General features: G+C 39.8%; 1 protein-coding gene across 7 annotated transcripts in view; it reads left to right on the top strand.

Moving 5' to 3' along the window:
* NEO1 (neogenin 1) overlaps window positions 1-23,045 on the top strand; it is a 216,225-nt gene that overhangs the window by 161,485 nt on the left and 31,695 nt on the right. For 3 of the 7 annotated variants that reach the window (XM_064517632.1, XM_064517636.1, XM_064517633.1), the window contains exons 8-17: window positions 1,790-2,009; window positions 8,757-8,911; window positions 9,805-9,953; window positions 10,639-10,777; window positions 13,767-13,816; window positions 14,711-14,855; window positions 15,851-15,961; window positions 19,557-19,751; window positions 20,191-20,286; window positions 21,475-21,698. In XM_064517632.1, coding sequence (XP_064373702.1) covers window positions 1,790-2,009; window positions 8,757-8,911; window positions 9,805-9,953; window positions 10,639-10,777; window positions 13,767-13,816; window positions 14,711-14,855; window positions 15,851-15,961; window positions 19,557-19,751; window positions 20,191-20,286; window positions 21,475-21,698 — 1,484 coding nt within the window. The remainder of the gene's footprint in view (window positions 1-1,789; window positions 2,010-8,756; window positions 8,912-9,804; window positions 9,954-10,638; window positions 10,778-13,766; window positions 13,817-14,710; window positions 14,856-15,850; window positions 15,962-19,556; window positions 19,752-20,190; window positions 20,287-21,474; window positions 21,699-23,045) is intronic. The other 4 variants (XM_064517635.1, XM_064517637.1, XM_064517638.1 and 1 more) reach the window with 3 other exon arrangements.

The raw sequence follows: 23,045 nt of genomic DNA, 5'->3' as shown, positions 1-23,045 counted from the left end.
GAGCAGCGGTGGAAGGGTTCCAGGCACGCTGACAACTGGGAAGGGAAGAATTCGTGGAGGACCTCACCAGTGTCTCACGTAGCAGAGAAAACGGAACTCAACCTCCTTTGTGGTTGTTGCTGGTCCCAAGAAATATATGCTTTTCTTTGTGGTATTGTGTAGAGTATTGTTTCATATGAAACAATGAATTGTTTCATAGTTCTGTCCACATAATTTTATTACATTGCGCAAGTCTGATTAAAGCAGATGTTTTATTCTTTCACCATCGTCAGTAGTTGCCTAAGAAATAGAAATAGAAAATGAGAGTTCTGCCAGGTCAAGACCCACACGTGGGATGATTCTTTGGTTGACAATGTTTTTTTTAGAATTTAATATCAAGCTATTCTTAATGATAGACTTTTGAATGCAGTAGAGATGTTCTCAGAGTGTCTGCCTGAAGGTACTCCATGGGTTTCGTTGTTCAGATAACTTCTTCTGTTTCAATCACTGTTTCTGTATGCAGTTTCCTCCTTGTCTATCATGACACAAGTTCATATATTCTAGCAGTACTTTAGGTGGAGATGCTGCAGCTCGCAACAAAAGCTCGACTTGTCCTGAGCTTCCCTTTGAGAAATATCTGAGCCACTTTAGTTTCCATAATTAATGAGCAAAGAAATGTATTTGGCAGCATAGACTCCAGTGTGGAAAATGTCATCATATGGCTTAAGCTTGATAAATGGTTAAGAATCTATTTCATCTGAAAAATTCAGGGTAACCTGAACTTTAAGCGTTACCAATTGCGCTTCCTGTAATACTCTATTGTAACTGGGGCCCCGCTGCTCAGAATATTACTGTTAGATTTACTGGAGGGTCGGAGGGATTGCTTTAATAGGATTTGGAGAACGGCTATTTGTATGTCACAGCTTTTGCTCTTAGCTTGCCAGCCTTTTCATGCCATATTCCTAGGGTTTTAGCCTAGCTTTAAAATAGTAACACAGGAAGACATACGTGATTTACCACCACAAAAAAGTCTGTAAAGTCTTCGTGTAGCATGAAGCAAGAGCTTTTTATGCTTGTTAGTGTCTTTTGAAAATGTTGTAATGTATGTTATGAGAGGGAGGAAGAACACTGATGGACAGAAAATAGTGACATTAGTGGATATTAGGAAAAAGCCTCTATTTCCTCTGGCATATGAAGTTTGTCAGCACATCTCACCATTAGCAGCAGTAGAACCCAACCAGTTCAGAAAGCAGCTGTTATGTGAACTGATTTCAGTTTTCAATTGCACAACCTGGATAAGTTTGCACTCCTTTGATGAATTTTGTATACTCCATCTGTCTTTTTTATGATTGAGAATAGTATAAATTAATCCTGCATGTTAATGAAATAAAGTAGAAGATTGGGTCTGGATGTGTTTTTGAAAAAATAGTGCAAGTTTTTATTTGTAAATGTTTGGTATGATATCTGGTTTACAAAGAAATGAAAACGTTTTTTGCCACTGGTATGTCCTCTTAGGAAGTCATATTTTATCCTCAGTTTTCACCCTTCCCTTTCCCTTGCCACTTCCATTACAGTGGAGATTTGGTCTGCTTGCTCTACAGTGATGTGTCCTTTAATATTTCCCATTAGTTTTCAGTAGTTACCTTTGCCTGCATGTCGGCCTTCAGTTTAATGGCCTTTTTTGTGTGTTCATTTTGTTTTGTTTCCCATCGTGGTTTTGTTTATTTCTTTTGTTTTTTTTCCCTGTTTTCTTTTTTTAAACCGTGGTGGTGTTTGCCCTTCATATTCCCCAATGTTTGCACATGACAAGATGTTGCCATCCCAACATTACCTCCCACTTCACTGACCAGTGCCACTAATGACCATCTAGCACCAGCAACAACTGGACCATTGCCTTCAGCCCCGCGGGATGTTGTGGCCACCCTCGTCTCCACTCGCTTCATCAGACTGACGTGGCGGACGCCCGCATCAGACCCTCAAGGGGACAACCTCACCTATTCAATCTTCTACACCAAGGAAGGTATAAACAGGTAAAGAGCTGTACATGTAAAATGGGTTGTTCTCATTTGTGACTCCTTTTCATGCTAGCTTTGCGTAGAAGGACTATAAAGCTTTAGCCTTTAATGCCCCAATTCACAAGGGCTGCAGAGACTGAGGGGCGATTGTGTTTGCTTCCTTCCTGCCACCCCGTTCCTGGAAATGGTTAGTGGAAATTAATTTTTAATCACTTCATTTAATCACTTCATTCACTTATATTGATCATATATATATGTATGATTCATAGAAAATATTCTGTAAGAGTAAGCTTAAACAGTTTGATCTTAGAACATTCTTGCGGACACTGTTTGTGCATATTTGTGATTGACTGCAAACAGTTGCTACCTGCTTTTAGCAGACTGCTTAGAAACTAAAAGCGCTCATGGACTGTAACACCTCTTCAGGAATACTGACACCGCTATAAATGCCATCTACCATATGCACTTAAACAGCCGCCAGATAATGCACGTGCTGTTTGAGATAGAGCAGTCACTTGATGCTTTAAAACCACTTAAACGTAGTCTGATTCTAGAGCACCATGTGGTGTGGGCTGGCAAATGCTGATTCTCCTCCAGCAATCGCTGCAAACAGGAACTTCATGAATGCGAAGCGTTCATGAATTTTTACATGCTGTCCCAGTGGTTTAGTGCAGTCTACCATTTTTCTTACTGACAGGATCGGCCGCTCAGAATTAAAGTCTCAAATTGTTGTGATAAAGTGAAACTCTTTGGTCGGAGAAGTTGGAGCTAACATTCATTTTAAACAGTGCTTAATTAATTGCAAATTAGCTTGATTATCAGATTTATTACTCACCAGGAAATCATCTGTCTGCTTAGTGACTAGAGCATGAAACTCAAAGTTAAGTTATTTGTAAAGAATATGAAACACACTATTAGTCATGGTGAATTTCTATACCTCTTTTTATTCTGTGGCTTGGCATCTTGTCCAGGTTCATGCATGACAGCTAACGGAGGCAAGTTGTAAATTTTTTTTGTGCCTCACAAATGTTGGTCTACTTCCTTGCTTTGGTAATATTTATTCCTACTGGATGTATTTTAAGTGAGACAGGAAAAATGGAGAAGTTCTGCTAGGCATTCTTGTATCCCGCCTTTCCTCCTCCAAATTCCTGGTTGCAGCTGCTCTACCAGCTGGGTCTTTAGGACGTGATTTGCTGGAGGTGGCTTCATGCCTCTCCCTAAACGGGGTCTTGCTTTTGCAGGGGGCAAAGTGCATCCCCTTCCACTACATATGAGACTGTGGAAATCTAGACAATATTCCTGTTTTCAGAAGCATTGTACAGAACCAAGGGAAAGAGGCATCTCATAGCTGGTGGTCAGTAAATTAGGAAAGAAATTACAGGACAATCTGCTGAAAGTGCTGATTCCAGTTCTTGCAAAATAGTCCTCCAGGGTTCAGTTAATGCAGTCCACAGAGAGTTTACACAGCAAGGTACCTAAGCGGGTGCTTACATATAAGCAGGTGGTTTCATTGGCTTCCATGAGATCTTTGCTTCAGTGTTCTTCTGGATCAGGGTTCCAAGTAGCATCCAGAAGCCTTTTATTAGCACATACTCATTATTTTCTAACCTCTGCCACTACTCTGTCTTTTTGTAATTTTTTGATATGCCAAATAAAGATAGCAGTATCACACATTTCACGGATTGGTATGAAAATACTGTGAAATCCTGATGTTAAGCCTGGATTTAGAGAATGAGAATAATAAAGCTTAAAAAAAATTAAATTAGTTGGGAGCGAGTAATTTGAAGGACTTGGCCATCTGTCTGCATCAGCATTCTCCACCTTCTCATTGAGGACACGTATGGATGCTATTTGCTTCCTCTTATTCAAATTAGATGTGAGCTGATGGTCCTGACAGCCTGCCAGTGTCAGTTCATTAGGGGGTGAATTTTGGTGCCATTAATCTGGATTAAGCAATGAGTAAAATGCATCATTTGTGATAGAACGATAGTTAAAATTGAACTGAGTAGTCCCTTCTACCTGCAAGGTCAGAAATAACTCTTGTAGTTGAATCTGAGATGACGATTAAAGGTAAGGCTCAAGGGAATTCAAATCCTGAGTGTATTCGAAGTGGCGCTAACCTCTCCTGCCTCCCCAAACCCAGCTGATTTTTAAAAGGGACAGAAGCTGAGGTGGTAAATTTAGTAGATGTTTGCCTTTATTAGAGGTAAAGACAGAACGGAGATCTGCCGAAGCTTTTTGACCCTGTAATACTGTCCCCTTCCTTATTTCTAGGCACTTACGATGAAAGTCAGCAAAAATCTCTGATGAGTAGGATGCTGGCATCCACTGAATTTGTCTGATGACTCTTTGTAATTCCCAGGCCTAAAGTGGTTTCTATGCAATCAATAAAGTACCTAACCTTTGCACTGAAGAGTCTAAAATTCCCTATTCTTACCTAGTTTCCTGTATCAGCTTGTTGGAGAGGGCATATCTGTGCCTATGTGTGGGCGTGGGGGGGGTCGATTTACAGTTGCATCTAAGTTTTTAAAAATTCTTTTAAGGAAGAGGCACAGAAACACAGGTAACTAATTGTGTAGAGATTAAATAGATGAGGATAGAATTTTTACTTGAAATTTAAAGTCACAGTAGCAGTAAAGAAAAGCATAAAGGAACAGACAAGTGATTGATCTATGAACGCACATCCCATTTAGCTTTTGGACATTAAGTGGTGGTACTTTTTGACTAGTTGCTTGGCCTTGTGGAAGAGTTGCTTAGTTATTGAATAAAAAATAGATGAAGATGTCATACATAACCAAGCAATCAGAAGCCTGAAAATTTCAAAGTTAAGTTTGGATGTGCGACCATCCTTTCTTTCCCAGCATTATAAAACAGTACTTAAATGTTGCTCTGTAGTCCTTGAATAATACATGATCACATATATTTGCTGTGGTCTTAAGTGCATAGTATCATCTGCTCATACTATAATATTTTTGCCTATGTGTTTCATTTTCGTTGCCTGCATTACTGGATCCTTTTAGTAAGCAACACATTGTTTCTTCTTCACTTGTATTTGGGCAGTGATCAAACTAGGTATTTGATGTACTTACCTTCTAATTGGGCTTTAAAAAAAAATGAAGGAAGAGGAACGATTCTGTAATGCGGAATGGCTTAGCTAGATATGCCGATATCCATTAATACATCTTAAAAGGGCTTCAGGTAGTCATTTTTACATTGGGAATTGTAACAGCGTTTACATCTCTCCACAGTATGCAAGGTGTGCAGTTCACAAGGTGTTGGGTCCAGCAGAGGCTTTGCCACCGCCACTTTGATTTACATTCATTGTATTTTTATTTGTTCAGGGAAATGAGATAAACACAGAAACACGGGAAGGTGTTCCTTAACTTTGCGCTTTGAACTTATTCAGAGGGCTGCAAAATGTTGCTGACTGGCTCATGACTTTTCTTCCCTCCTGGACTAACCAGGCCCTCCTGCTAGAGGCTGCTCCAGTGCCGCGTGGCAGCTCTCGGCCACCAACTGTTTCAGCTGCCAAAGCTGTTCAGGAGGAGATCTCCTTCGGCCCTCTCCCCCTGCCCCTGGGAAATTGTGTTTCACATTTTAAACTCCTTGTCTGCTTGGAGGAAAAAATGTTAAGCCTCAAAGTTGAATATAACTGAAAATTGTAGGCAACTGAAAATAGGGAATGACAGCAAAAAATGCCAGTGCTGCCAAAATTATGATGGTTGCTTCTATCAGCTCCTGAAATAGCCAAAGCTGGGTTTTGATAATATTTAGAGTCTGCAGAGTCCTTAAGTCCTTCTGATCTTATATTCTGGTAAATCCAGGGAAACTGCCAGTTAGTGCAGCAGAACAGCTCGAGGCGGCAGCAGAGGAAGAGGTGCCACGGGGAACTGGCTGAGCTGTCCGGGAGCAGTGAGCTACGTTCAGATACAGCAAGGTCCATATAATGTGCTGTAGGACCTGAAAGGTTACTCTTAAAGAGAAACCAAAGCGATACATAGAAGAGGAGCTTCTCAAAGCATGGAAATCAGCCATGGTGGTAGCACAAGCCGGCTTCTTTGGGCTTGTTTCCCTGACTGTGTAATGGGAAACCGGCTGGTGATGCTTTTCAAATGATGCCTATCTTCATCCAGGACCGATGGCCTGAGTACATAAGAGATGCGCTTTTATTGAGAGAATCGCATGAGAAGTTAGGGAGCATCCCATGAGTTTACTAGTATTTCTAGAAGGATTCAAGTAATGTGATCAGATAGAAAATATTGTAGATAGAAAATATAGGTCATATAGTCACATAGTTACCTTCATCCTTTTGTTCAATATTCTAAATTCAAGACACCTCCCCGAAAAGTGTCTGAAACTTCAAATGCCCTTGGGGAGGGTGTTAATGCTGTGAAACTTCAGATGACCACGCAGGCATAAGAAGTTCAAATCTTTTAAGACAAAAAAAAAAAAAAAGAAATAGCTAACAGAACTGGTATGAGATGGTAAATTATGTATGATATATTCCAATAATATTAAAGCCACAGTTCAGCTTAATATGCCTCAAAAAGGAAATGGAATTTAATCCTGTGTAATCCCACTATCAAACTGTCTGGTTGAGTTCACTGCCGGGCTTTACCAAGGTGGGACAGAGTTGACGCTGGATGACACAAACAATCTTGACTTTTTAGTACTTCCTCGAATGTTTCTTTTTTATAAGTGTAACTTAAAACTGCGAGTTTCCAGTTGAAAACTTGTTTCTGTTTTCAAACTGTGTATCCCTGTAGTTTTTTTCCCTTAAGTACTTGATAGCTATTTTAAACCTTAATGCTAGTTTACAGAGCTTTTTAATTGGGGATTAAGCTGGAATGAGTTAGAATAGCCATAATGTTGTGTCGGGTGGTAGAGCTATTCCTATAGACCATCTGCTGCGCTACCTATTACGCCTACCTGAACCCATCAGAGCTCGGCAATGGTGCTCAAGGCTCCCTCCGAAAGAGCATAAACGAGAGATTCATGTGGCACTTAATTAGATTGATCTCAACATATCTTTAACGTACTGTTGGGATGGAAAGCACAGCTCCCAGTTATTACTGAAAATTGCAACACTTTGACAAGTCTATGAGGATTTTGATGAATGTTGTCTTTCCATTAAAATAATTTGGGGTTTTATTTGTAATTTTAAATAACAACCTTGGATTGCTGTTTTTTTCTACATAACATCAGAGAGTGCCTTTACACTTGAGGTATAAAATGCAAAATATTTTGCATGTCAGTGAGAGATGAATGTTGTTCCACAGCTGTGAATCAGTTGGCACTTATTCTGGGTTTTCAAAAACCAGTCATTATAGCTAAGATGCATCTTAGAGAAAACTAGTCAGCTGAAAATGCACTTTCAACCAAACATTGCACTTGCTATAACTGGAAAAGTTAGTGCTGGAAAATATTTTATCTTTTTCCCTGCGCTCCTGTTGTGTTCTGTAGCGAGTGTGATGCTTCTTCAGTGCTTCTCTATCAGCTTCTTTCTTACCGAAAATATTTTATAAACATGCGAAGAAGAGAAATCTTTTCTAGACATTTTTAATTCAGAATATATAATAGATATAATTATATATAATTCAGAATAAGGATGGTATTCACTCAAAGGTGGAAGTTAAAAAAAAATAAAGCAGTTGAATTGCATTGACAAAGTAGGTAATTCCCTTTCGGGGAAGGACAGCGTGTGAACGGCGGTACCCAAATTCAGGCCCATGACAGTTCACATGACAAAAGCCATGTGTTGCAAATAAAGTCTGTTGTTAGTTGATAATTAATCTTTTATTCTTCATCTCAGTGCTGAGCGTGGTAAGAAACGATCAAGTGCCCTGAGCTGTGTTCAGAGCAAGACCGTGCTTTCGCCCTGCCTGAAACAGCAAATTTCTCCCTGATTGGGAGCTGTAATTGGGGTTTACTAAAAGTAGGGCAACAATCTTTCCTCTTGCAAAATATTCAGGCGTACAGAGCGTCCTCTCCCAGCTGGATTACGGCTGTTAGCTTGCTGAGTGCCTGCCTTTGCCTGCATCTAAAGCACCCGCTTTGGCGGTGCTCCCCGAAGCAGAGCCGGCGGAAGCCGTTGCCGCGGGCCCCCGCGGCGGCGGGCTGCGCTGCTGCACGGGCAGCCGTGGCCTTTCGTCACCTCTGCGGCTCGTGTGGCACCGGCCTAAAAGCCACAGCTGCCAGCTGAGCCTGCCTTGGGGTGTTTAGAAGAAATCCAGATGTTAGGGAGGAACTGAATAAAGTTTGGAGGACAAGGGAAATCGTAAAACAGCTTCTTTGAAAACTGTGCAAAAAGCAACCCAGCACTATTAAAAATGCCTTAAATCCAGCCGGGCGATGTATATGGTTCTTAAATGTTTTTTTTCTTGTGGCTTCTGAATAGTGGGGTAAGCTGTCACCGTGAATTATTGTGTACTGTTACAAGAATAACAGTGGGACTGCTTACATCTTCGTGATGCTGAGTGTAACCGACTCTTTAGTGCATATTTTTTTCAAAGCAACGTTGCAAAATCAGAAGCAAAAATCAGTTGCAAAATCAGCATCACCAGCAATTTTGGCAGATTATCATTGCTGTATAATTGGCGAGATACAATTAAGCACATCATTAACACATTAGGTATTATCAAACAGGGTACAGGTTAGACTTTTTCCAGTATCAGCTACTCTTTTATTCCCCCCCCCCCCCCCCCCCAAATCCTCTTACTAATCAGTGATTGTTTCCATGCCCAAACCTCTGGTTTCCTAAAGGGAACGTGTCGAAAACACAAGTCGTCCTGGAGAGATGCAAGTGACGATCCAAAACCTGATGCCGGAAACAGTTTATGTCTTCAGAGTTGTGGCTCAAAACAAGCACGGCCCCGGAGAGAGCTCGGTGCCCCTGAAGGTGGCAACCCAGCCCGAGGGTAAGCTGTAAATATTTCTAGTCGTCTTGACTTTGCGATAGATTTTCTTTTTTTTCCATTCATGACCTTTTTTCCAGAAAAAGCTGATACTCTTCACCAGTAGCGCACTTGCAGACCTTACTAATAAAGTTTCAAAACGATTTTCCAGGTTACCACGTTGGTAAGCTTGCGTGATTTGTTCTGGAAATAAACTGCGTGAATCTTCTTTTAAAAGATACTTTGCAATATTAATATTTCTATTTATGTTTGTACTGCAACTCAGATGGCTTTAATATTTTCAGTTGCATTAATTTAAAGTTAAAGCCAAGAGAAGTAATGTAAGTTTTAAAACATTAAAGGTTATTTAGTCATTGTTTAAGAAATAGGTCTTATAAAGCCAAAAAACACCCCAGGCATAAACTCAAGCATGCCACAGTTAAAGAAATACATAAGGTAATCATTCAGGCATATATTTTACTTGGTAAGGTAAAGCTCTTTGAATCCGTTACCAGTGCACAATACTTGAGCATCGTCTGTGGTGGCGGTGTCTAGCTCTTAAGGACTCCCGTTCCTTGCAAAATTCCCTGGATTTTCTTTTGTAAAAGGGACACTTTAAATCCTCATCAGTCAAAAAAAAGAGGAAAAGAAAAACTCTAACAGAATGGACTCTTCGTGTTCTGTTAAGATCGCTGAGGACAACATGAAAGTCTGACCCAGGGAGCTGCATCTCTTGCTGTCCTCTTTTGGAAATTCGGGTCCACCTTTCCCCCCAGTGTATCCACGTGAGATGCTGAAATGTGAACAAATACCCTCCTCCTTGCTGATTACTTGTGAAGTTGGCGCCAAAATATTTAGCAACACAGAATGTCACGGGTAGGCTCGGTGACCGGCGTAGTTTTGTGCTTGCGTTTCAGTTCAGCTTCCTGGTCCAGCACCCAATATCCGAGCATATGCCAGCTCCCCCACGTCGGTCACTGTCACATGGGAAACGCCGTTGTCTGGCAATGGCGAAATCCAGAACTACAAGCTCTACTACATGGAGAAGGGCCAGGACAACGAGCAGGTACAGAACTTAGCTCTTTCCATGTTGTATACAATGCCAGTAACTGCATTTCTTCTTTGATAGTATTTTTACCTTAAATTTCGAGAAAGGGCTGGCCAAGCATTCATTTTCCTGACAGGCTGTAGCCTAAAATACAGAAGTTTTGAAAATTAAAAGTCCAGTTGCCACCTAAGAAATAATCCTAACTTTAGGATAATTAATCCCAGGCTCTTGATTTTGTATCCAACAGCGCGTGAATATTATTCCAGCTTTTAAGAAAAAAAGCTGAGGGAAGCTTTTTTGCTTCTCTCGAATATTTTTGTCAGCATATGAAGTAATTTTGACATCACTTTTTGAAATGGGAATGTGTCGTATTCCTCAGAATTACTTTTTCGAGTTCTGCATCCCACTAATGAAAATACAGTATCAATTTTTACTAATAAGTAACTTCGCAAGATCCCTTTTCACTTACAGACCCTGTGTCCGTGTTATGGCTTAAATCACATAGGTAGAACTTTTATTTTGCAAGCCCAGTGTTGTTCTCTTTAAAAGTCCTGGCTGCGTATAACCAGGTTTAACTGCACGTGCTGCAGAACGGTCTCGGTCCTGATGTTGAGTATTACAGTACTGAGAATCTAAAACATTTATAATAGTTGCAGACCTGATTCTGACCTTGACATGTATGTATTTGTTTTTTTCTGAACAGGATGTTGATGTAGGAGGCCTTTCCTATACCATTAACGGATTAAAGAAGTATACAGAGTATAGTTTCCGAGTGGTCGCTTACAATAAACACGGTCCTGGAGTCTCTACCCAAGATGTTGTTGTACGAACACTGTCAGACGGTAAGCTGCTTTATTTCAGGTTTTTTTCAGGAATCACATGATTATTTCTTTTAAGTGGATTCTTAATCAGAAAGACTTTTAAGTTTTTTGTTCAGCGTTGCCCTCTTTCATTAATAATGTGGTCGCTGCGTATTTCTGTGCATGCTGGAAGCTCCCCTTGAGGCTTTCTGAATTGAGTGCAGGGAAATTACCATACCTGCAAAAGTATCTGCGGTTCTAATAATGAAACAACAACGGCCTTAATTCAATATCAGAAGTATACTTCATGGGTTATTATCTCTACCAAGTACTAACAGTGGACAGAAACAAAATTATGTCAAACCCAACAACTTCAAATTATTTTTTAGCTTCTATAATATTTTCACATATGAGCAGACTTTCGTCTTTGGAGTATTTTTATTTTACTTGATTGTAGTTGTATGGGAAAATGTGTATTTCAGTTTGAACTCCAGCATAGATACTATTAAATCAATTGTATATAATACTGAAAGCAGGAAGTGGTAACAGCATTTTCTATAAGCCAAATAAAAGGGTAATGTGAGCAAATGTGGATATGTATGAACAATTGTAGAATGACCAGAGTTAATGTTAACTTCCATTTTTAATATAAAATTTGAAATGTAGATAAGAACAGTCAGACCAAAAATCAGCCTAGCCTGGAATCCTGTCTCCACAAGCAACCAAAAGCAGATGTGACCAGGAGCAGGATGCTTTAAAAATAGAGGTAGAGGGTAACAAAATTGTATTAAAGATACAAGTGTGTAATTCCTAGTATTTGACTGGCTTTTGGGGCTCATTCTAATCACTGAGGTGACATTTTTGGGGTAGAGTGGTCTTGCTCCTCAGTGGTAATGATCTGCTCAGAGGCATCATTTTGTGTGTGGAGTTAGGACCGTTTTTTCCATCAGTGTAACTTTACCTTGAGTTTCATCTGCCACCTTAACATCCAAGCCCTAAATCGCCTGAGGTCTTTCTGCAGTTCTTTGCAGTCAGACCTTGTCTGTGCTATCCAGCAATGCTTGTCACCTCACTGTTCATCCCCCTTTCATCACTTCACAGTGTGTTGAAGAAGGGTCTCAGCACATACCACTGCGAAACTCCACTACTCCTCTCCCACCACATAGACTCCTATCTTCTCTTTCCTTTCTTTTAGCAGTGATTTATTCAGGCGAGAACTTCCCTCCTATCCCATGGTTGTTTAGGATCTTGGGAGAACTCCTCCAAAGGGAGGTCCTCGAGGACCTCCCTTTAAAAGAGCGACATTGTCTCTTGGCAAACATGTCATTTTTCTCCATGTATTTATAAATTCCATGCTTTATTATAGCTTCAGTTTATTTGTCCAGTACAGAGATCTGTCTTACTATGTAAAGTTTCCAATGTTTTCTCCCACAGAACTCCTTTTAAAAATTGGCATCAAGTTTACCATCTCCCAATCCTTGGGTATCAAGATACCTTTAAGAGAGAGGTTATACCCTACTGTTAGTACTGCAGCTGTTTCATTCCCAAGTTCCCTTAGAACTCTTGGGTGAATAGCATCTAATCCTGGCAACATGCTAGTCTCCATCATGTCTGACTCTTTCATAATCCCTTCTGTTGACATTTCAGTTTGAGAGCTCCTGTAAATCCCTTGTAAGGGATGTCATGGAAGCCTCTTCTCTTCCTTCCAGTCAGTTCAAATACAAAGAAGTTAGTTTGGATGGCCTTTTTCTTCTTCTGTCCTACCCTGATCATCTGCTAACTCTGCATATTCTCTGAAGGGCTTCCTGCTCCTTATTTGTTGAAGAATTTATTATTAGTTTGGATGTCATTTGCAAGTTGTTGCCTAAATTCTTTGTGGCCTGAGTTACGTTTCTACATTTAACCTGTAGGAATTTATTTTCTACATATGACAGGCCTTTAGCTTTCTGAAGGACATCATCTTGCTTCTAACAGTCTCATGACCCTGCTGCTTAACCATGCTGTTCTGCTTCTACAATTTCTCAGATCTTTTTGGATGAGTCTCCATCTTGTGTTTTCTTCATTGTGGCATCTATAAGCAATCTCCATGCCTCCTGTAAGGATTTTGTTCTTAGCTGCTACCTTTGGCCTCTTTTTAACAATCTTCCCTGTTTTTATGTAGGTTTTTGCTCTTAATCTACGTACGTTATTGGTGGTTTGTTGCGGAATAGCTCTTCAGGTATAACATTTTGAACCAGGGCTTATGTGCTGCTCATTGCCAAGGATTGCTTCTCTTCTTATGGTGGTCTTGATCTTTAGGCAGTAATGATTTATCACAATCAGAAGTGTAATCTCTGCATTGCACCCTGATGAAGGCCATTTGCCTTACTGTCTTGTCCTTATGGTCTCTCTGAACACCATCAGCATGTCATGGTCCTCCTGCCTGGATGGCTGCATAACATTTGGTGAGTCTTTTCACCACTGGAGTGCTGCAACAAGAGTTTCCTGGGTCTCAGGTTCTCTCTTACATAGCCTTTCTGTCTAATGGACTTTAAACGTCATGATCAGCAAGCTGCTACAGCTACCTACAGGATTAACAGATAGGAGAGGTTTCAAAGCAGGAACTGTCATGATATAAAAACCATGGCTAGAATTCTGAATGTGGATTCCCAGAATCAAGCATCCAAATGAAAGTCTTGGTTTTGAAAAGTACTGAACATGATCTCTCTTGCTAGAGTTAATGGGAAATGTGATGCTTAATATCTTTAAATATCAGGCTTTTTTTATTTAGGTACCTGTGGTAAGTAAGGACTTGAATAAAATGTAAATTCATTCTTTATGCTGGCAATAGGTAAACCTCCTAAGCTGAATGGTCACTGTATGTCACAAAGTACTCCTGGTAGAATTTTGTGTTTACTTTATACGGTGTCTTAAATCAGCATGATTTGTGCTTTCATAGTGGAATGATATCAGAGAATAGTTGTGTGTGGAAATATAGTATTTGACGTAGTATGTAGAAATTTTTGAGTTGTAATGCCTTTAATGTTTCTAGTCCCCAGCGCTCCACCACAGAATCTCACCCTGGAGGTGCGCAATTCCAAGGTAAGATGCAGAGAAATTGCTATTGCTGATGGCTAAATGAAGGATTGATGGGTCTTAGATCAGCCTATATTGAGAGCTGCTCCAGGTCTTTTTTCTGCCACGCTGCTTTCCAGTTATTTGTATACGAGTTACCTAGCAGAATATCTGAATGTGGGGCTGGAAACTTGAGAAACCGTTGTGGGTTGTACATAACTGAATGCAGTGAAGACAACGACAGTGCACCAAAGTTCAGCACGGAGGCTAATTATGAAAGCAGGCGAGGTTTAATCAGGCACAAAAGCCTGAAGCACCGGAGCATGAATATGTTCCTGTTGATTAACTGCTGTTTACAGTGTGTGTGCATACATATGCATGTTTACAGTGTCCTGGGCCACTTTAAAAGAGAAAATGACATACTCAGTCATTATGACTTTAGTGATTATGATTGGAGATTTAAAATAAGCTTTTTCCAAACCCTCTTCCAAACCTCTCCTTTTATGACAATTAAAGAAAAACCCAGAACAACAACAACAAAAAATCAAAAACCCCTTCATGCACACAAACTACAGGTCAGATAACTTTTGTACCTCATAAAGAAAGCACCGATTCTTAAAGATGTGTCCTTAAGTAAGCTATATCTTAAGATAACACAAAGGAAATGAAATGGAAAGCCAAGAGGCTGTTTGTGAAATGACATCAGAAGGTCTCATGGGATTGAAGCACTTTGAGATGAACTTTTACTGGCATGTGTATGGCCTGCTTTTTTACAGAAGCCTACATTTTTCATGTATGAAAATGCAATGTTTCCAATATGCAGGCTCTACTGTCTTACTTTTCATGCAGTATTAGCACTAGAATAGTTTCTGTGGCTGTGTGGGAAGCAATGACTTTGCAATTAGCTTCCATCTTCCACAGAGCATCATGCTGCAGTGGCAGCCTCCGCCTCCAGGAACACACAGCGGACAAATCACCGGCTACAAAATTCGCTACCGTAAAGTGTCCCGTAAGAGCGATGTAACAGAGAGCATTGGTGGGACACAGCTTTTTCAGCTAATTGAAGGTGAGCTAATATTTGCGAGCATTTGTTATCAGAATGCTTTTTTTAATTGCTTTCAGTGGGCTGAGGCTCAGAGACATGTTCATCTAGGGTACTTACTTCGGAAGAAAAAATGAAAACATTTAAAATGAGTGACTGTATGTTCTGAGGTAGTTTGGGCTGGCTGGTGGAAACTGAAGTCTAGTGACCTGTTTCCTAGCCCTAATTTTGCCATTGATTTGCAAAATGGATTGGACAAGTCCTTTTAAAACCTTTGCTATAAAAAGGCATAGAGATTATATGGAGGAGCTGGTCCTGAACTCCTTCTGCCTGCCCAAACCCTAGAAAGAGAAGCGTAGAGAAGCACGCTAAAGAAACCAGTCTGGCTGGATGTTCTGCAGACCTCTCTGCACCTAGACGTAATCTAGAACTAGAACTCCTCCTAGCAGGAGTTGCTTTGTGCCTGTAACCAGAGTATGTTTTTGCCAGCAACAAAGCCTATTTAAGAAGTTCTATGTATCAAATTTTTGAGTGTGTTTTCATGTTGCTTTAGTTATTGCTTGTATGCTCTTGAATACCATAAACTAGCTCTTTACACGTTTTGGTCACTTGTTTTTGATATTACACACCTGTGCTCAGTTACAGGTGTGAGTCATTCTGAACTTAAAACTAATTAATAGCCTGAAAAAGTAAAGTCTGGCTGCTGAGACTGCACACGATACCTCATGGAGTCTGCTGGTGACCTACTGGGAGGCTCTGCGTAGTGTCGCAGCCCCGGGCGTCTCTGGTTGTGGCTTAGCTGTTGCACCATAACTGATGTCAGCTTCTTTGACGGAGTTGTGCTGAGAGTCGTGCTGATTTGCATTCCTGACCTCGGGTTATGCTCAAATTTGAGGTGAAAGGCCATTACTGTCAGATTATGCTTGTAGTGGAAATAAGTATTTTAATTAGGAGGTGGGATTCCTGTGCTCACAGCTGGAATTGCTGGTTTGATATCTTGGCTCCTCTTTGCCTGGTAGGTCTCGAACGTGGTACAGAGTACAGCTTCCGCGTAGCTGCCTTGACTGTTAACGGCACTGGACCGGCTACTGACTGGATATCGGCAGAAACGTTTGAGAGTGATCTAGATGGTAAGGTCGTAAGTGAGAACATATTTATGACACTAAAGACATCAGAATTCATGGGCAGGGTGCAATAAGGTTTGATTGCCTTCTTAAAGACAAACATGATTTTGCTCAATTATTTTTACTATATTCTAATTGTACAAAGTGTTTTATTTATGTTTAACTGAAGTTAATGTCTATTTTAACATAAATTTCTTGGTAAGTCAATAAAATGGCTATAAATTAAGTCCTCCTTTACTTTCTAGTGCTGTATGTTAGCACTATGTTTTTTTCTGGTAAGAAATACCCAATTATGAATGACAATATCAGTGACTCAATATTTATATAATAATAATGGCTTGATTTTTATATTGTAATAAAATTCATCCTGTTAATCATGTGGGTGTTTGCATGCTACAGAATGGAGGTAGGAGGATTGTTTCCCTTGAGGGAAGTAAAATCATGGCTATTTATGTAGCTCCCGATGTTTGCTGATGTGTAACCATTGAAGTATACCTCAAAGAGTTCAGACTAGTGATTTACTTTGCAAAGATATGGTGCAGTGATAAACTAGACATACGTCTGTTGACCACGGCACTGTGGCTGTGGAGTCGGGAGTCTAAGTGTAATCTGTGTTGAATGTGAAAGAGAGGCCATAGTATGATAGAAACAGTGCAAAGTGTGGCTGATGCCCATAGATACTTGCAGTCTTACCACGCTTTGTTAAAAAAATTTCTGTACTTTTTTTCTTTCTCATATTTTCCTTCTAAAGGAAAGAATAAAGAGACAAGAGGGCATTTGACTGACAGTCATTATTGTTTTGCCACTTTAGAGAAGAAGAGGCTGATCATATTTTCAATCCTAGTAGACCAGTGTAGACTATACCTTCTTCCATCAAAGATTGTCTTCTCCAAAGCCATAGGTTCATGATACATGCTGTACAGAACCTTGTTAACATCTTATTTTTCCCATGTAGAGGTTAACAATAAAAGTAGAAAATACTATGTGAAAAAATGTGACTTTTAGTAGTTGGTCACATGGCAAGCTGACTCTTACAGAAGAATTGAGATGAGGAAATCTGCGGGCTTCTCGAAGAATCTGTCTAAAAGAAATTTGAAATTGAGGAGGAAGAGTGCCATTTTTAAAAGCATCACTATATTATTTTGTGGCAGATCTCTTTGGATCTGCCTACATGTATATGGTTGTTCTGGATAGACTGTACCTATTTCAGAAAACCATTTGATCAGTTTTGTTGCACCCAAGTTACCTTATACTTAGCTTCTGGCAGGGCAGTCCCCCTTTGCTATGTTAGAGTAGCTTGAGGGTCATTCTAGTTTAATTAATGCCACCAGTTGCCACTAATGTCTCTTAGGTTCATGCGATTTGAGATTTAGTTATGGTGGCAGCTGGGAGACAGAATTATAAGAGAGTCTCAACACTTGTTCCATGCTGTTGGAAGATTGCTTCAGTAGCCAACTGATTAAACCCCTTGAGAGCCCATGTTTCATCTTTGCGTTATGCAGAGGTGATGCTCAACTTCATATATGCCATCTTATTTCTTATTGTCCTCTGTTTAACCATGCACAAAAGCCAGTGTTAACAATAGAGTTCAGTTTTGCAAGCTATGTAAAGTTTACTTTTCGAAGTTGAAATTGCTGGCATCTTTGGGTCTGCCTTCCTCTGCCTGGCTATGACACAATCTTGTAGCTTTGAAAGACCACTAGTTCCCCAAGCTGAAGCAGAATTCTGTAAATGGGCAGCATTTATTAAAGGTAATGAAAATGTGCTCTCCTTTTGAGTTAGAGTTAACAATTCCTTGTCAGAGGAGAGTGTCAAGATTAAATTTAAACAGGGAGGGAAGAAGGAGCAAAAAAGAACCCTTCCATTCTGCATCGGTTTTGCAATTTTAGTCATTTTCAGATTGGAATATTACAGTCATTACAGGAAATCTAACTTTTTTTATATGTATGCATATGCTTCACAATGTAGAACATAATGAAAATTCCCAATTAAGACAATGGAATATGGTATTCACATCAGTATATATACACGTGTGAGATGCTTGTGCATATGCACACTGGAAAGGCGATCTGTATTTTTTGCTTTTCTTTCTTTGAAAGGCCATATGGATAATTTTAATACTATGCAATGTATTTACAGCTAATCTTTAATTACTTGGGTTCAATATACATGTAAGCCTGATTACTATTTATTCTGTGGTTGCTTTTTGAATTGAAATAGCATATAATTCACTTTATAGGACCCTCGGTGTAAATGGGAGTCAGACCGGTACAATTCTGTGTTAGTTTGTAATTCTGCAGAGTTGGTGCAAGCCCTGCCATGAATGCAAACGTCGATAAACAGTTGTTCAGAGCTGATCCCCAAAGACACTGACTTTTGTGCAGTGAAAAACTTCATCTCTTATATTGCAATTCTGTAGCTTTTCTTTATTTAACAGCTGTGAACTCTGCGTGATCAGCTGTGTGAAATGGGGGCCATAAGCTCTTGGTTTAGCCGGCCAATGCTGTTATTATGATCCAGATAATAGTGTTGTGGTGGTTTATTAAATGTTTTTTGATGAATGCAACATGTTTCTTTAAAAGGTAATCCCTGCCGGAAGCAGAACTCTCTGAGCTGGTTTTATTTCACAGTGGGGAACTCAACTTTGTATTTTGTAGAATATTTAATATCTGTGAACATATGGCAGTACCAGTGGCCTGACGGAGCTACTTATTCGATTTTCAAGAAGTTAAACTTAGGTGTGGACATCAGGATGTACAGCGGTCCCTTTAGATGGCTTAAGTTCTAATTAGCAGTGGGAAAAAATCCTTTTATTAAAAATATTTGGGGATTACAGTTACGTACTGTGGAAGTCCTTCTGTTATTAAGGATTCATTAATCCAGTAGGATTGTGATTAGATTTGTGTTGCTTTTTTGGGGGTGGGGGTGTGTGAGTCTGGGTATTTTTTGATCTCGTCGTATGGCCATATCGTCCCTGCATATATTTGTGAATTATTTAAGAGAGAGTCAAGGACTTAAACAGTGACAAGTAAGGTGCGATGTATACAACAAATCACAACAAACCTTTTTAGTAAATGCAATATCCATTTTATTGACAATTGTTAGAGCTTTGGAATATTTCATTTAATCCGATAGTGAGCTCAGAAACCTTTCTTTCATCGTAAGTATGTTTTCAAGGTAATTATTTTAATGCCTGCAAGCAAGTAATATGACAGAACTGAAAGTAGATTGCTTTGTGGATGGGAGGGAAGTGATAAATTTAAAGAATATTTTGAAAAATTACAAATGGGAAGGAACATGCACAAAAGCCAAAAATCAAAGAAGTCTGCCTTGAAGCAGATCTGATACTTTTCTTCAGTATGACTGCCCTTTCTTTTAAAACTAGTATCTATCGAAATGTATTATTATACAAAACTATGTTAATTTTCTTCTGCTTGTTAGAGTTCTTTCCTTTCTCTTGTACAATGAAGATCTCTCCTTTGGAGCGTTCTCATTTTAATACGAGCGCAGAATAGAATTGCTACATTTGACTTATTAGCTTCTTCATGTAATTACCTTTATTTAAGAGAAATCCTTTAAATTCATCATTTTTCTGTACCAGAAACTCGTGTTCCCGAAGTTCCAAGTTCCTTGCACGTCCGCCCACTTGTCACCAGTATCGTAGTAAGCTGGACTCCTCCTGAAAACCAGAACATTGTGGTAAGAGGATATGCTATAGGGTACGGCATTGGCAGCCCCCACGCGCAGACCATCAAGGTGGACTATAAACAGAGATATTACACCATTGAGAACTTAGGTAAGGCAAATGAATTACCGTCAGTGCCTAAATTTTTCCTCTCATTTAGATTACTGCCTTCTAGTTATGGTATTGTAAATCAATACAACTACAGTCATGTCTTTTAAGAGGATCTTTTGCATTGTGAAGATGCTATGCTAAGACTCCAAGCGGTTGTTAAATTTAAAATAAACTCACTTTTCTGATGATAGAGGAACAGGTAGGGAAAGGGGGAAAAAAAAACCCGGAATCCTAAATGCACAGATCTTGAAGCTTAGTGCATTTTGATCTGATGCTTCCACTTCAGTTCACTTTCAGTTGAAATACCCAAAATAACTAGACTGAATCTGCATTGAGTGGTCTCTGTACATGACTTCTTTTAGCATGAATGAAGCAGAGAACATGCAGAAGCAAAAAAGAGTTTGCACTAAAAAATACATCTGAATTTTTCTTCCTTCAGACCCCAGCTCCCACTACGTCATAACTCTGAAAGCGTTTAACAACGTCGGTGAAGGAATCCCTCTGTATGAGAGCGCGGTGACCAGGCCTCACTCAGGTACAGGCAAGGGCTTGCTTTTAAGTTTTGCACAGCTGAAAATCATTAACATATGTTCTGCACGGCAGTTGAAAATGTGATGATATGTAATGTAAGAGTGTTGTTTTTCAGTGTCATCAAGTGCTCTCCATTTATTTAACTTATTGGCCTTACTGTTTCAGTGATTACCTTGCATGGTTCCTCCATTTATTAAACCACCTAAAATTGATTTTATTGTTAAATTGCAAATTTTACTCTTCTTTAACAACTCACAGATGTTCTTATTCAGAAAGTTATTCCAACTTTAGCACGAATTGTAGGAGTGCAGTTCTAAAGGCATTGAACTTATTTTGCTTTTTGTTATACCAGCATAGATTTTGTCTTTCACACTGAGATTCTGAGTTATTATGCCTATATTTTCTGTGTCTAATTCTCAGTCTGCAGTCACTACGTTAAACAAGGCCTTGGGTTAAATTTTTTCATCTTGTAAATTTGTAAATTAATAAAAACTTGGTGTTATCTTAGACTTTAAGCAGAGAAATTCGTTCACAAGTGAGCTACTGCTATTCTCTGGCTCATCGTGCTACCTGCTACGCTGGTGACATTATTTAGTATTTCAGAGATGATTGTTCAGATTTTAACACTTCTGTATATCTTAACCTTCTGAAGACCAGGAATTCCGATGGGTTTCTAGAGGACACTGGAATCCCAGTTACTTCAGTTATTGCAGATTCATGTGATACGTGGAACTTGATTGTCATTAGCATTCTTTAAAAGATAATGAGAGTTCCCTGTAATTTGTTATGAAGTAGTATTTGCCGATCTAGAACAAGTCCCTCTCTTTTTCCTCGTTATTGTTTTCTGGAGAAGGAATCAGTGGACATTTTGAGGCAAATAAAATCACTATATTATCCTGGAAGTATGTTGGGTTTCTTAGGTCATGACTGAATACTAATATGGTTAGGTGGCAAACTTTATGGCATATGTATATCACCGTTGCCTTAAGAAGGGAACACAGTGCAAGAGTGATTGTATTAGCCTGTCTTATGTCACCTATTAACTCTGACTTTTCTCTCTTTTTCTCCATCTCTCACCTTTCATTTCATTGTATTACCCTGCATTTCCCCTTTTTTGTTTTTGTTTACATTAAAATGCCACCTTCTCCCTTTTTAATTATAATACACTACTTTTTACCCATCAATTCCCTAGACACTTCCGAGGTTGATTTGTTTGTTATTAATGCTCCATACACTCCAGTGCCAGATCCGTCTCCCATGATGCCACCGGTGGGAGTTCAGGCTTCCATCCTGAGTCATGACACCATCAGGATCACTTGGGCAGACAACTCTCTGCCAAAGAACCAGAAGATCACAGATGCTCGCTACTACACAGTTCGCTGGAAAACCAATATTCCTGCAAATACGAAGTACAAGGTATTGGAGTTTCAACAGCATTGATGCAGCTGGAGTATTTGAATGAGAAGTTTCATGTTCAAGTCAGGGTGAAGCGGAAGTTGAGGGTGAAGACGGTTGCTTAGAAAGCAGTGCAGGCTTGTATGGCGTCAGTAGTGTTCAGTTAAATCAACACTTCAAAAGTTGCTGTAGATTTGGTGGAAGCAGATGTTTTTGCGGTCTCTGTTGTGTATGTGCGCGAGAGGCTGAGATGGGTTGGGTACGATGCGAACGGAAGAGCTGACTCGTGGAAGCAGGGGAGGAGAACACTTCCAGGATGACTTTCCCCTGTGGACGCAGTGACTGGTTTCAGCCTTGCTGTTTTACCCTGCCGTGATCTCCTTGTATGACAGATGTGGGCTTCCCTGGAGAGAAGCCGAGAGTGCGTTACTGTGGTCGGTGTTACTGGTGGCTTCTCTCCAGTTAGCAGAGGAATCTGAATTTGTGGGGTGAGTAACACACACCCTCAACCTGGAAAATATTTACCCTTACGGTTTTAGGTTGTTTTCCTTTTTTGACAAGCTTTTCTGTTCACACCAAGTTGATGGTGAAAGTTTGGGTGCAAAATACAAAGCAATACCTTTATGATATCCTCAGCTTCCTAGATTTTCATCCACGGTTTTGATTTGGAGGCTAGATTTGGGGTAGGTTTTTTCATTCGGATTTTTTTTGGTTGGTTGGATTTTTTACTGTTAACAGTTACCTGGAGACCTCAAAAATGCTGACTGTAAATTTCACATTTGAAATGAGACTCAAAGGAAATGGTTGTTAAAATACCCAGCTAGCGGCGCTCCCTTTATGATCTTACAGAGCAATCTTGTTACGAACCAGACTTTTTTTTTTTTTTTTTTATCTAAATGAAAAGATGTATGTATATATGTTCTTCCTCTAAAGGCGGGTTATTTATGAACCCACATTCCTGAGTCATGTGCAGAGGATGTCTCAGGAGTGATTTATATTATGCTGCAACTTCATTAGCTGAGAGCTTAAGCAAAACACCCTCCGTGGTGACTGAAACACTCCCACAGTTCTCGGTGCTGGTGGCCAGCGGTCAACAAGTTTTATTGTGGACCAAAAATAGTATGTAATGATGGCATACGGTTCAAAATTACTCATTGTAAAAAGCATTTGCCTGAAAGGGCATAAGTATGCAAACATTTGTTCCAGTACCCATTTTAACCCATCGTGTCTGGAGAGCTCTCCTGCTGCCTATCTTTGTTTCAGTCATGAATTCTGCACTACTCTACTGAACAGCAATTGCTCATTTTAAGGAAGGCAAACCTCTTTTCAACAGTGCCGTTCAATAAGCTGAGATATTTCAGCCCGTTA

Source organism: Dromaius novaehollandiae, chromosome 10, assembly GCF_036370855.1.
Source record: "Dromaius novaehollandiae isolate bDroNov1 chromosome 10, bDroNov1.hap1, whole genome shotgun sequence".
NCBI classification, from domain to species: domain Eukaryota; kingdom Metazoa; phylum Chordata; class Aves; order Casuariiformes; family Dromaiidae; genus Dromaius; species Dromaius novaehollandiae.
Note: the sequence above shows the minus strand (reverse complement) of the source record. Positions and strands in the feature narration are given on the sequence as shown.